Source organism: Canis lupus, chromosome 1 (genome assembly GCF_048164855.1).
Source record: "Canis lupus baileyi chromosome 1, mCanLup2.hap1, whole genome shotgun sequence".
Taxonomy (NCBI): Eukaryota; Metazoa; Chordata; class Mammalia; order Carnivora; family Canidae; genus Canis; species Canis lupus.
Genome location: NC_132838.1, coordinates 57314632 through 57329326, shown reverse-complemented (window position 1 = coordinate 57329326; position 14695 = coordinate 57314632). Strand labels below are relative to the sequence as shown.

General features: G+C 55.5%; 1 protein-coding gene across 1 annotated transcript in view; it reads left to right on the top strand.

Moving 5' to 3' along the window:
* Window positions 1-7915: 7915 nt before the first annotated feature.
* The window catches only part of THBS2 (thrombospondin 2), a 29013-nt gene continuing 22233 nt past the window's right edge, over window positions 7916-14695 (top strand). The window contains exons 1-3 of the mRNA XM_072831224.1: window positions 7916-8258; window positions 10800-10872; window positions 12471-13024. Coding sequence (XP_072687325.1) covers window positions 10821-10872; window positions 12471-13024 — 606 coding nt within the window. The 5' untranslated portion in view covers window positions 7916-8258; window positions 10800-10820. The remainder of the gene's footprint in view (window positions 8259-10799; window positions 10873-12470; window positions 13025-14695) is intronic.

Below are 14695 nucleotides of genomic sequence, written 5' to 3'. Positions count from 1 at the left end.
TTGCTCCGGAGTCTCGGGGTCCTGGGGGGAGGTACCCTACACCTGTCTGTACGCTCGCCACCAATGTGTCCAGGCTTCATCACGGAGGTCTTAAGAAGTCACAGCTCTCTTGTGTCGCCAACCTCGCGACTACAGAGAATATACTCTGTGACTAGGGTGCTTTCAGGCATATGGTGTTCATCAATTTTATACCGATTGGCTTAGCAGATGAACAAAGATATTGGTTAATGAGTGCCTGCTGGGTAATCAGAAGTTCTCCTCTGACACCACATCCCAAGGATTAGTCGGATTGTGGCTGCAGCGAGAGGTGACTCTCTGTCCGTCCCCAGCTAACCGTGTCCCGCACTCCCAGCCGAGAGCAGGGACGCTGCTCCTTCATTAAGTCGGCCGGGCCCACCCAGCACGTCCTCCAGGTCGGCCCACAGCACACCTTCTAGTGCGATCGGAGTCTAGCGAGAGGCGAGGCGAGGCGCGGGCAGCCAGCGAGGAGGCGTCCCTGTGAAACGGGCACGTGGACAGGTCGGGGCCATGGGGAGCGGCTGGGAGTGGGGAGGGTCTTGTGCTGGACGCTCCTGGAGGAAACCTGGGACCTGAGACCCAAATAACTATTGGTAGAGAGATCCAGCCATCTGAGCAGCTGACGGGAAAGTGCTTCGGGCAGAGGGAGTAGGATTTGGACACAGGCAGGTGACGGGGCCTGGGGAGACGAAGTCCCGGGGAGGCGTTGAGGTGGGCAGGGGCCGACCACGGAGGGCACGCGGACGCTGCTGGTCACCGGGGCTGTAGCCGGGGAGTCCTGCGTCGTTCATGCGGCGTCCCTCTGGGTCCTGGGAACATGTTGCAGGCACGGAGCGCAGAAGGGCCCGGTGACGGGCGCCCTTGCAGGTGGAGAGCATGCCCCGAGGCCGGCCGAGCAGCGTGTGCCCTGCGGGAAGGCACTCGTGTTTTCCCCGCTCTCTTGTAATCTTGTCCGTGCAGAGGGGTTAGGTTGACTACGTGGGTGCTGGGCAGGGGCTGCAGGCGCGGCTGCGGGTGCGCACGGGATAGATCGCGATTCCCAGAGACAGAAGCATCTGGATTCCTCGGGGTGTAGCGTGAGAAGGAGGCCCCTTGCTGACGCTTGCTCATCTGAGAAAGGGGGTGGCGGCCCTCTTGTCCGTGGGGGTGGGGAAGGCGAGGGCATCAAGGCTTCCTTTGTGGGTGTGGAGTTGACACGATGGCACCTTGGGTAGATGGGTTTAAAGCCCCTGCCAAAGGACTGAGCACAGAAGCCAGGAGGAGGCCGGGAGGCATCAGCACCCCCAAGAGAGCCCCGGGCATGAACAGGGGCTTCCCTTCCTTCCCAGGGTGCCCCAGGGTCACCGACCCTGTTGGAGAGCAAGAGACCTCGGGTGCGGGTTCTGTTCCTTTCACAGCATCTCAGAGTCGTCAAAGGAAAGTCGGTGCTCCAGCATTTCATAACCCAGACGGCTGCTCTGGGGGAAAGAGCACCAGGCAGGGAGTCCAGCAGCCTAGCTCCTCTGCTCCTGGCAGTTGCCACCTGACTGGGGTTTTTATAGGTTGCCTGCCTGCTGTGTTCTTTGGACCGGAACCAAAGTCATATCCCCGCTTCCTCAGTAGCCCCGAGATGTTTGTGGGGCTCTGAGAGGTTGGTGGGGTCTTGGCCTTGCTGATGTCATCAGAAGAACAAAGGGAGGACCATGAGGGCAGGGCTCCTCCCCCCGCAATGTGCACATGGGCCACCTGGGCCTAGCTCGGGAGCAGGCTCCGACTCACTGCGCCCTGGTTGTTGCACCCATTTCACAGGGGAGAAAGCCAAGGCCCAGAAGGGCCCCTCGCGGCCTCGCAGAGCTGATGTGGGGCTAGACCCCAGGCTTTCTGCCCGGCACCTCTCGTTTTATTGCCTCTTCCAGGAAGAGGGGTCTCCCCACAGCTGCCCTGTCACCCGCATGCCCAGAGGCCCGTCCATCTGAGCCCCGGTCCCACCTCTAGCATTTTTGTGTGAGTGCTCAGTGCACGCCAAGAATCTAAATAACCCATGACCTCATCTTGCTGGGCCTCTGTCCACATGAGCTTTTATTCAGCAATTTCTCCTCGTGCTACCAGCCCTGGGCACACTCACACAGGACTCACTCACTTCCCGTAACCCTCGCCCTCGAAGAGGCCAGGAAAGCCCTCTGCTCACTCGTGGCCCCAGGAGAGACTAAGAGAAAACAGATGGCTGGAGCGGTGACATCTCACAGCGCCAGCAGCTCCCAGCCTCGGCGTGTCACAGGGACCTGGCTGCCCTGTGCCCTCCCTGGGCCTCCCCTAGCCCCCCAGACACAGCACGGTGAGCCCAGCGCTAGCCACCAGCCCTCACCCCCAGGCACCCAGCTTCCCACAGGGACCCAAGGCCCCTTCCCGGGTGGCATGGAACCTGCCAGGCCCCAGCACGGGGCTGCTCCTCTTCCTGCGAGCCCTTTAAAAGCACCCACACTTGGGGCTCCTGTGTGGCTCAGTCGGTGAAGCGTCTGCCTTCAGCTCAGGTCATGATCTCAGGGTCCTGGGATCGAGTCTCACACCGGGCTCACTGCTCAGCGCAGAGCCTGCTTCTCCCTCTCCCCCAGCCGCTCCTCCTGCTTGTGCTCTGTCTCTCTCTCTGTCAAATAAATAAATAAATAAATAAAATCTTAAAAAACAAAAACAAAAACAAACCTGCTCTCACTTTTCACATGGAAAAGACATTAGAGGCCACTTTGTTAATTGGTTCGTGAATCCATTCCTTCATCCTTCAACTCAAAGATATTAATTGAGCATCTAATATGTACTGGGCAACAGCGATTGGCCTGCCAGGACCGGGCCTGCCTTTCCATGGAGCCCCAGCCCCACTGCACCCTCTGTGTAGACCCCTTGCTGTGTGGACCCCTCTCCCACGAGCCCCTGGTTGTCACATGGACCCCCACTGCGTCTCCCTTGGGGGGTGGGTGCCCAGCAGCCCGTGGATGCTTCAGTGTCGCCCATGAATGGAGGCTGTGGCGCCGCAGGCAGCTGTGAGCAGGGAACAGGAATCCTAATCCTGCTTCCTTCATGCATAAATTCTAAATCTGCCCCAGAAACCACAAACTCCATTTCCCTGCCGTTCTCCAGCTCTGCACCCTGGGGTCCTTGTCAAGGGCTGCACCAGGGTCACCTTTCTCCTAAAATCCAGTGCCTGGACCTGAGCCTGGGCCCAGTATAGCCAGGACCTGGGGGTGGGGGGTGACACTGAGCATGTCCTGCATGAGTACAGCCCAAAAGCGGGTCCCAGGGCCGGGTCCCCACCCTCACCCCACTTCTGCGGAGGATGCCCTGGAAGAGGGGAAGTTTGGTCTGAGTGTGGCCTTTGTTTCATTCTCCAGACTGAGCTGCCCCAAGATTTCCGATCTTCAGACTCGGAGAGGTCCCCAGTCCGGGCGTCCCTAGGCGGGAGTGTTCCTCAGCCCCGGGTCAGCAGCTTAGAAGCCCCACTCCTACCAGGCTCGATGCTGGGACTCTGGGCTGGGCCTGATTCCAGAACCAGCTCTCTGACTGGGCTCTAGTGTGGAGGTCTGTGCACTCCTGTCTCCTCCTCTGTCCTCAGGCTCGGACTGACTGTCCTCCATCACGAGACCTGATGACCGGTCACAGTCACAAGATACTAACAGTCCAGACCTCTGCCACAGCCACAGCTTCTAGTCACAAGCTAGAATGACCGGCTGTCACACGTGGCCGGAGCCGTCCCCTAGGCGGGACTGGCAAGGCAGGTGTGGGCCTGGGTCTGGTCCCGAGAGGCCCGGGCTCTGTGCTCCTCTGGGGGAGGCTGGCCCTCTGTCGGATGCTGGTCTGCGAACCCCTTGAGGTACAACCAGCCCCATCACCTTGCTGTGTGTCCTCACATCTCAGCCAGTGCCCACCTCTCAGCGGGACCTCAGGACACAGATGGGAATTGACTTGAGCTCTTTAGCAGGTGATGCCACTTCCATCGGGTGGCTTTTCTGCCTTACGTCGGGCCTTCCTGTCACTCCTTCCTGTGTTCCCAGGCCGGAGGGCCTGCCGGGGTTCTGGTCCAGGCTGCTCAGGCCTCCCGGATCCCCATGGGCTCCTTCTGCATCATTTGCTTCTCCAGGTCATGCTCTGTCCCCAGGACCAGTCCTGCTGTCCTGAATGTCCACCTGCCTCTTTTCAACTCCCCTGTGTCTCCTGCCTCAAACAAATCCGTTTCCCACTAAGTCAGATGTTCTAGAAACTTTGGCTGGGCCCCACCCAGTGTCCACAGAGAACTAGGAACCTCTCATTCTGACATTTCTGATGGTCACATTCAACCCATTTTTTAGCCTGTTGAGACCTTTTGCTCCATCATCCAATGTATTATCTGTTCTGGCTTCACCGCAGTCGGGAGTCTGCTGGCTGTGCCTCTGGTGTTCATGGGTCACTGGATGGGAATGTTTGCAGGCCAGGGCTGGAGGATGGCCCTGTGCGGTCCCTGTCATGCTCTTCTCAGACGCCCCTCTATGCTACGTCCTCAGCATCAGACAGCAGCCTGCTCCCCTCCACAAAGCTCGTCTTAATATCATGGACCAGAAGATCTACCTGTCGCAGGAACACCCACTGGATGGCAGGTCTAAGAGGGCCGCTCAGTAAGTGTCCGCTCAGGGCACAAATAGAAGAAGAAATGCATTCAGAGCATCTTTGGCTGATACAGAAGAATGAGGGTATAACCTGCACTTTCTGGCCACAGATAGACCAACCAGTAAGCAAAATAAGATAAACTGATAAATGGACATTTATTTACTGAAGATTCTTTAAGGGAAATGTGGTTATACATTCTTCTTTGCAATTGCAGATAACTAATATAGTGGTGCAGAGTCTCTCTCTCTCTCTATTTTTTTTTTCAAAAGATAACTTCACTATCAACTAGCTGGCCACAGGAAGGTATGTTACCTTCAGACACGCACATTCTTTGTACATCAGAAATTGGTACTCTCCACCAGGTGATAAATGAAGAGCTATATTAGGTAAAATGACTTTCAAAAATGCACAGTGAGGGACGCCTGGGTGGCTCAGTTGGTGAAGTGTCTGCTTTCAGCGCAGGTTGTGATCCCGGGGTCCCAGGATTGAGCCCCATGTCAGGCTCCCTGTTCAGCTGGGTGTCTGCTTCTCCCTCTCCCTCTATCCCTCCCCCTGCTCATGTTCTGTCTGTCAAATAAATAAATAAATAAATAAAACCTTAAAAACATGCACAGTGAGCAAGGATCGTCATCCATCCAGTTGCAGTCCCCATCTCTACCTGCCCCATCCTCAAATACCACGCAGAAGCTCCAGGAACTGGGTCACAGCTGCTGGGCTGCGTGCTTCCTGCTGTCCCTTGGCCCCTCTATGGCCCCAGCCTGATGCTCTCGATCCCAACAGGGACCCAGGTGAAGTGTCAGGTGCCGCACGATGTTATCTTGCTAATAAACTTCCATGGGGGCCTCACTTCATACACTCTTTAATATTCTTTAGTGGAAACTTGACCTTTCTATTGTAGTGGACATTGATGCCCAGGGAGCATGGGTGCCCTCTGCCCTGGACAAGCCTGTGAGCTGACCCCACATCTCCTCCCTCTGTCCACCCTCCTCCTCCCTCTGACCACCTCCTCCTCCCTCTACACTCCTCTTCCCTCTGTCTACCTCCTCTCTCTGACCACCTCCTCCTCCTTCTATCCTTCTCCTCCTCCCTCTACCTCCTGCCTCTGACCACCCCTTCCTCCCTCTGACCACCTCTTTCTCCCTCTGACTACCTCTTCCTACCTCTGTCCTCCTCTTCTCTCTGACCATCTCCTCCCTCTGACCACCTCTTCCTCCCTCTGACCATATCCTCCTCCCTCTCTACTCCTTTTCCCTCTATCTCCTCCCTCTGCCCCCTCCTCCTCCCTCTCTCCTCCTCCTCCCTCTGATCACCTCCTTCTCCCTCTGATCTCCTCCTCCTCCCTCTGTCCTCCTCCTCCCTCTGACACCTCCTCCTCCCTCCTTACTCCTCCTCCCTCTGTCTACCTCTTCCCTCTGCCCCCTCCTCCTCTCTCTGACCACCTCTTCCTCCCTCTCTACTCCTCCTCCTTCTGTCTACCTCCTATTCCCTCTGACCACCCCTCCTCCCCCTGACCACCTTGCTCTCCCTCTGTCCACCTCCGCCTCCCTCTGATCAGGTCTTCCTCCCTCTGACCACATCCTCCTCCCTCTCCTCTCCTCCTCCCTCTTTCCTCCTCCTCTCTCTGTCTACGTCCTCCTCCCTCTGACCACCTCTTCCTCCCTCTGTCCTCCTCCTCCTCCTTCTGATCACCTCCTCCTCCTTCTGACCCCATCCTCCTCCCTCTGACCACGTCTTCCTCCCTCTACACTCCTCTTCCCTCTGTCTACCTCCTCCCTCTGACCACCTCCTCCTCCTTATATCCTCCTCCTCTACCTCCTGTCTCTGACCACCCCTTCCTCCCTCTGACCACCTCTTCTTACCTCTGACCACCTCTTCCTACCTCTGTCCTCCTCTTCCCTCTGACCATCTCCTCCCTCTGTCCACCCTCCTCTCTCTGACCACCTCCTCCTCCCTCTAGACTCCTCCTCCCTCTCTCTACCTCCTCCCTTTGACCATATCCTCCTCCCTCTACACTCCTCTTCCCTCTGACCACCTCCTCCTCCTTCCTCCCTCTACCTCCTGCCTCTGACTACCCCTTCCTCCCTCTGACCACCTCTTTCTCCCTCTGTCCTCCTCCTCCTCCCTCTGACCATATCCTCCTCCCTCTCCACTCATTTTCCCTCTGTCTACCTCCTCCCTCTGCCCCCTTGTCCTCCCTCAGTCCACCTCCTCCTCCCTCTCTCCTCTTCCCTCTGTCCACCTCCCTCTGTCCACGCTCCCTCCCTCCTCCTCCTCCTCCTGTCTACCTCTTCCCTCTGTCCTCCTCCTCTTCCCTCTGCCCCCTCCTCCTCTCTCTGATCACCTCCCCCTCCCTCTGACCTCTTCCTCCTCCCTCTGTCTTCCTCCTCCTCCCTCTGTCCTCCTCCTCCTCCCTCTGCCCCCCCCGACCTCCTCCTCCTCCCTCTGACACCTCCTCCTCCCTCCCTACTCCTCCTCCCTCTGTCTACCTCTTCCCTCTGTCCACCTCCTCCTCCCTCTGTCCTCCTCCTATTCCCTCTGCCCCCCTCCTCCTCCCTTTGATCACCTCTTCCTTCCTCTCTACTCTTCCTCCTTCTGTCTACCTCCTATTCCCTCTGACCACCTCCTCCTCCTTCTGTCCACCTCTTCCTCCCTCTGTCCTCCTCCTCCTCCTCCCTCTGTCCACCTCCACCTCCGTCTGATCAGGTCTTCCTCCCTCTGACCACTGTCCACGTTGGCTCAATGTTGAGCTCTGGTGAGGGGCAGGGTGTCTGACTGCTGCCACTATTATTATTCTCGAGTCCTTATCCTTCAAGGTGCCTGTCCAGGTGAGCCCATGGAGCTGATGATGGTGTCCATGGCCCTGGGGACAAAGTCCCGGATGGATGTGGCCCCATTCTTGGCACCTGCGGGGAGGCCTCCTATGCAGTCTCGACAGCACAGTGAGGACTTGGATGGAGTAAATCCTCCCTCTCCTATTTCTCAGTCATCTAAGTGCAAAAATAACATTTTCCAACTTCTTTTTTTGATCCAATATTTATTCTGCACGTGATAAATGAATCCAGCCATGCAATAGCTTCATCCATACATCAACTCCTTCCAGGGATGCATCAGTTTGCATCGCGGTGATTGTGACTCGTCTGGGTTAGAAATCCCTTCTCCGTCTGGCTGATGTGAAACTTACTTAAAACTCTAGAACTTGCAATTTTTGTCTTAAGCAAAAAGGGGAGTTCCAGCCAATCTTGCTGGTTGTATTTATAGCATTTTATTTCCTCAGAGAAGACAGGAAAAGCGAGCGCTTGCCTTCCCTTCTCATGTGGCTCCTCCTCTGCTGTCCCCCAGCTGGAGGGCAGGGGGGAGCGGGGCGGCACCAGCGCCCCTGTGCCAGGTGCTCAGAGCGAATGCGGAGGGGGATTATGTCACTCCTTCGAAGGATGAATTAAACGTGCTTCCTTCCGTGTCTGATTGACAGCACCACCCCGGAGACCGGAGCATATAAAGCAGCGGCTGCTGCCCGGCGGCCAGTGCCGGGCCGACCCCAGCTCGCCTGCAGGGAGGGCTGAGCCTCCTCCGGCCTCGGTCCCGGTCCCCGCGCTGCACCGGCCCTCACGCCACCGCTGGCTCCCGCACCGGTAAGCACTTGATAAAATCACTACAAAATTGTGACATCGTATTTTAGTTTTCATAAGAGGCTGTTTTGATTTCTAAAGAGGGAGGAGGGAAAAGTGCCAAACAGATTCCTAATGTAAGGTGGGGGGCTTGACTGTTAACTCGGGTTCATGTGGCGCGAAGAGCGGATGCCAGGAAGCCCCGGGGAACCTTCTGGTCGTGCTGGCAGCTTTCCTGGCTGTCATGCGGTCGCAAGGTCCCTGTGGCTCTCCCGAGCGTACCTGCCTGCGAGCCTGCTTTCGGCTGCGGAGTAGGAAGCTCCCGCAGGGATGTCTGTCGTTGATGGGGGCCAGGAGGGGGTCGTCCTGGAAAAATCCTCCTGAGAAAGTGAGGACACGGTCCGGGACATCATAGACTCCAATTCTAAATGTTACTAACAGCCCAGGAGCGTCCTGAACGCTGTTCATGGACAGTACTCGCCGCAGGTCCAGGGAAGTGTGCGAGGACCGGGGAGCCCGGCGGAGGCTGCAGGGGAGGGGGGCTCTGCACAGACGTGTGGGCTGGGATAGTGGCAGGAGGCTGCTGTGTGGCCTGGGGGGGGGACGGTGAGGGCGGGGGGTCCCGAGGGAGGGGACTACATGTGGCTCAGCAAACTCATTGTCCCTTTGCGGATATAAAAGAACTTTAGAAGCCCCTCGTGAGTTCTAATTACATTCCGCTGCAGAGAGGCTTTGAAAACCTTTCTTGGGGAAACAGAGCCGACATTACACCCTGAGTGCGTGGAAGCAAAGCGCACGGCGAGGGCAGCGTGTGTCCGTGTATCTGTCCCGCGTGCGGTGGGTGACACGGCGTGCACGCAGCACTGCCCTGGAGCAGCCTTGGACACAGAGTGGCAGTCCCCGCGGCTCATGGTCCTGCTGTGGTGACCCCGTGAGACACGAAGGGACCGCCTCTCACTCATTTATCCACCCCGATACCCAGGGACACTCCTCTTTGAGGGGTCAGAGGCTGGATTTGGGGAGCAGGAGAGTCCAGTTTGCTCTGTTGAAGCCGGGCCTCCAGCGCTTGAGAAAGTGCGTGTTGGACGGAGCCACCCTCTGCTGGAGCGGCTGTCACCTCCGTCTGCAGGGGACGGACCGCACACATCTGGGCAGGGGGCCTGATGTGCTCACCCCAGTTTACACTGACAGCACTTACGTGCAGCTCCCTGAGCGCCAGGTGTTATTCTGACTTTGGAGGCTTACGGGTGACCTCACTCCTTTGAGAACCAGAACGATCATGTCCCTCCTGTGCTGGAAAGCCCAGGGAACGCGGTCTGGGGGCAGCCACGTGTCCAGCAGGTGCCCGCGCTGCCATGCGATGCACCCTTCACGGTTTGAACCCACTCAGCTCCCTTCTCACCGCGCCCGTCAGGGGATGTTTCAGGTGACTACTCTTCATCGTGCAGGTGACGGGACTGAGGCGGGGAGGTTGAGGAGGCCGCCGTCCCGGCCCGGCTTGGAGCCCGCCGTGTCACCATGCGGCACTCGAGAGCACCCAGGCACAGGGACCTGTCTGTGTTGAGGCTGCGCAGACCTCAGAGGGGCCGGGGGCCCTGCAGAACGGCCTCTGCTCCTGGGGCACATTCCTGCATCCCAGGAAGCTGACCGGGTCCCATTTACTGAGCCTCCCGGAGAGGGACACTCCCTGGGTTTCCCCGACCCTGCGACGCTCCCGAGCTCTGCTGCCGTCCTCAGGGAGCGGTCAGGGTCTCCGTGTGGCTTTGGTCCAGAGCAGGAAGCAGCTCCTGCCGGGGGACCTCTGTGCCCCACGTGCCCGCGGCGGGTGCTGGCGCGGGAGAGCCCAGGCGGAGCAGGGGTTAAGAGCGGACGGGCTTCTGTCCAGGTCTCCTGAGTTCTGGCCCTGCGTCTGCTGGCCTGAACCACGCCAACTGAAAATCCTCAAGAATGGAAAAACAGGCCTGCAGGAAAACAGAACAGCCGAGTAAAAGTGATTGCTAAGTGGAATGCTATGTTTTTTTGTGGTTATGATACACCAAATTAAATTTATTTTTCCTGCATACAGCTAATATTTATTCTATTTAACTTATGCACAACTTTTTTTTTTCTTGGTTATTTGCTCAGAAATGTCTTCGTAGTTGATTTTCTAAACAATGCTGACATTTTCCTGAATTCACGCGTCCTGGGTTTAAGTCCTGGTCACACGTCTCACCAGGACTGGTGGCTCTGGGCCAGCACTGAACATTGCTGGTTCTTCATTTTCTCATCTGTAAAATGGGCGTGATAGTGATAGCACTTGGCCCCTAGGTCATTATGAGGATCAAATCATGTGAATATTGAGATGGTGATTAGCACAGAGCTTTGTCAACACGTGCTGGTCCAACAAAAATCAGCTACAGTTACAAGAGCCCTCTTTGAAAGCTAATTCCTTATCTAGCTTTTACTTCCCACAAATGCACTGGTTTTGATTCCGATGCACAAGCTGTTTACTGAGTGGAAATTCCAGGTGCCACGGAAAGTTGCCACCGTGTGCACCTACGTAACAGGAGTCTGATTCCCCCGCAGGGTTCGGCTGTGGACGGCAGGATGCTCGGGGCGCTCGTGCTGCTTGCCCTCTGGGCCTCGTCCAGCGCTCAAGGTGAGTGTGGGCCGCACTCCCGGTCGTCGGGGCTGCTCGGGCCCCAGCAGGTAACGTGGCCGCTGCTCCTCAGAACATCTGGAACTTCCATTAAAGTAGTAGTTACTTACTTTCAAGGCTATATAATAGGAAATGACTTATTTTGGGGAAGTCTAGGTATTAGATTAGAGATGCAACTTTCGCTGTGCACATTGAGCCTTTTTTTTTACATGCTGAATTTATAACCGTGGAAGTGCTTGATGTTTTAGAACTCTTTTCTTCCACGTTTTTTCCTACTTGAAAATATAACTATTTCCCCGTGTGCTTATTTTCATACAAATGGTTTTTAACGACCGTGTAATATTCCATCAAGAGATAACCCTGGCATTTTTTAGACCAATCTCCATCTCCATCATTACTTTATCATCATTAGCATAAACGATGCCACCAGGAATCCTGTTGTGATTCATCTCTACTAGTACTTGTGATTATGTCTGAGAATAAGTTCCGAAAATAAAATTGCTGAGTCGGAGGCTTTATTTTAAGGATTTCTGCTGGATTACCAAGTGGCTCTATTAAAGGTGGTGGAAAAAAAAATAAAGGTGGTGGAGTTCTCACTTTGATCAGCAACTCCATGGATATGATGTTTTAATGCACCCTCTAGAAGGCAGAAAGCTGTGCTTCCTTTAAACATTCTGTTGAGTAAATTATTTTGAGTTATTTTAACCGTCATCTTGGGACGGTCTGCTCACTTTTCTGTTAGTCCTTCAGAAGGGTGACTTAAAACCACATATTTGTGGACTTGAGCCCCAACACTGCCTCGGGGCCTTACCTCGAGCATTCAGTAAGAGTTGCGGAATACACCTCCTGCAAAATAAAGAGACACCCATGTAGCTTGTGTAAATCAGACGATTTCCGTGAGAAAGCAGCCTGTGATAGCAAGGGCAGAGACCCACTTCTTTTTTTTTTTTTTAAGATTTTATTTATTCATTCATGAGAGACACAGAGAGAGAGAGAGAGAGAGAGAGAGAGAGGCAGAGACAGAGGCAGAGGGAGAAGCAGGCTCCATGCAGGGAGCCCGACGTGGGACTCGATCCCGGGACTCCAGGATCACGCCCTGGGCCGAAGGCAGCGCTAAACCGCTGGGCCACCTGGGCTGCCCTAGACTCCCACTTCTTTGGCAGGATGTGTTCTAGGGACAGGGCCGTAGCTTAACCCTGATGTGGGTGGGAGGACAGTGGGGTGCACTGGGAAGGTGTGCAAGACCCTCGCTCAGGGCGGCGCCTCCTCTCTTGAGAAAAGTCCGGCTGCGGAAAGTGCCAGGCCATCTAGACAGAGTGCTGGGTTCGCCTCCTGGCGCTCGCTCCCCGCGCAGTCCCGGAGGGAAGCGAGCTCCGTGAACCAGCAGCTGTCTCGGGGGGCCCCACGTGGGGAAGCAGCCCCAGAAAGAGAGGATCACGGTTTTGCATAACAGCATCCACGAGCACCCTGGTGAGAAGGGAGGGGACCAGAGGGACACTGGCGCCTCATTAGCGCGCTCGCACACGAGATCCTCGCACACGAGATCCCGGTCTGCTGCCCCGCCTGCTCGTAACCTCCCTGCTCTGTGCCCCCGGCAGCTGGTGACCAGGACGAGGACATGGCCTTCGACCTTTTCAGGATCAGCAACATAAACCGAAAGACCATCGGGGCCAAGCAGTTCCGGGGGCCCGACCCCAGCGTGCCAGCGTACCGTTTCGTCCGGTTTGACTACATCCCGCCGGTGAGCGCAGATTACCTCAGCAGGATCGCCAAGATCGTGCGGCAGAAGGAGGGCTTCTTTCTCACGGCCAGCCTGAAGCAGGACCCCAAGTCCCGGGGCACGCTCCTGGCGCTGGAGGGCCCCGGCGCCCAGCGGCAATTCGAGATTGTCTCCAACGGCCCGGCAGACACGCTGGACCTCACCTACTGGATAGACGGCACCCAGCACGTCATCTCCCTGGAGGACGTGGGCCTGGCTGACTCGCAGTGGAAGAATGTCACTGTGCAGGTGACGGGGGACACCTACAGCCTGTACGTGGGCTGTGACCTGATTGATAGCTTCACGCTGGACGAGCCTTTCTACGAGCAGCTGCGGACAGAAAAGACCAGGATGTACGTGGCCAAGGGCTCTGCTCGGGACAGTCACTTCAGGGTACGTACGGCAGGCCCGCGGTAGAGGACTTTGGGGACGTGCAGCAGGCCCGCGGTAGAGGCTCGGAGCCGGGGAGCTGGCTTGGCCGGGAGCAGACCGGCGGGGGCCTCTTCATCTGATGCCCATTTTGGAGCAGGTCAGGGGACACATACCATGTGTGGTCACACAGAGACACATACATATGCACACACGTGTGAGCACACATACAGGTATGCATGTACAAATGTCACGTGTGTATGTACACACATGTACACCCAGTCACACACATGTGCTCACTGTACACATGCACATGTGTGCACACTCTCACATGCACATAACCACACATGTGCATGTGCACACACATGTACACATGCACATGCTCACACACCGGATCACACATGCATGCATACAAATTGCATATGCACATGTGTGCACACTCTCACACACACATCACCACACACATACATAGGCACACACACCTGTGGGCACACACATGAGCACACATGCAAAATGTCATGTGTGTATGCAGACATATGCACACATGCACATCCAATCACACACATGCGAGTGTACAAACACTATGCACATGCATGTGTATGAACACTCTCACACTCACACCACCACACACATACATAGGCACATGCACACACACACACCTTTCTCAACCACAAATACACAGAGCAAATAGTCCCAGGTGCTTTCTTACTTGTGCAAACAGTCATTGGTTTCCAGTTTAAAGACTGATTTGGTGACCAAGGCATCAGCCTCCTTCAGATGTTCTGGCAACCGCAGGCTCTGTATGTGGAACCCAATGTCCTCTCCCCATTTAGCCCTGAGACGCTAGGAGAGCAGGTTAGCAGCCATGCTTTTTAAGAAAACAGCTGTTGATTTATAAGAGGATAGTATCATGTTCATCTTTTTAAAAAAAGATTTTTATTTATTCATGAGAGACACAGAGAGAGGCAGAGACACAGGCAGAGGGAAAAGCAGGCTCCCCGAGGGGACCCTTGGGACTCAATCCCAAGACCCCAAGATCACGACCTGAGCCGAAGGCAGATGCTCAGTCACTGAGCCACCCATGTGCCACCATGCTCATCTTAAAATACATTCATGCTAAATATTTTTTGGAAGATCATTCTAAAATCACAAGCATTCAGAGCCTGCAAACAAGTGTCATTGCACTGTCCCCCTCTCCCCACCATGTGTGGCTTCCTTGCAAATAAATGCGTATTTAAATACAGTTATTTGAGTAGAAAGCGAGAATTCTCACCAGTCATTGAACTCACATCTGGTGACTGTCAGGAAGCTCCTGTGGCCTCTGCTGCATGAGCCACTGACCGCTGGTGGTGTGGAAGGCACTATCACCTATGGGACCTATTGTCCACGTCTGTGATTAGACTATCAGCCAGACACCAGGAGCCATCAGAGGCCCCTGCAAAGGAAGTGCAGCCTAGAGTGTCCGACTGGATGTGTTGGGAAGACAGAATTTAGCACACGTGTCTCAGGGCCACCCTCACTGTCTTCCTACGTAAGGTCCCTCATCTCTGCCACCCTGAGAGCAAAGCATCAGAAGTACCAGACACAGGAAAACCTGTGGTAAAGAGCTCAAACCTGCTGGGTGTAAAAGCACAGAAGGAAATACTCTGTCTACTTTAAGATCCTATCTTGTATTTTTTAAATGTCACTTAGTCT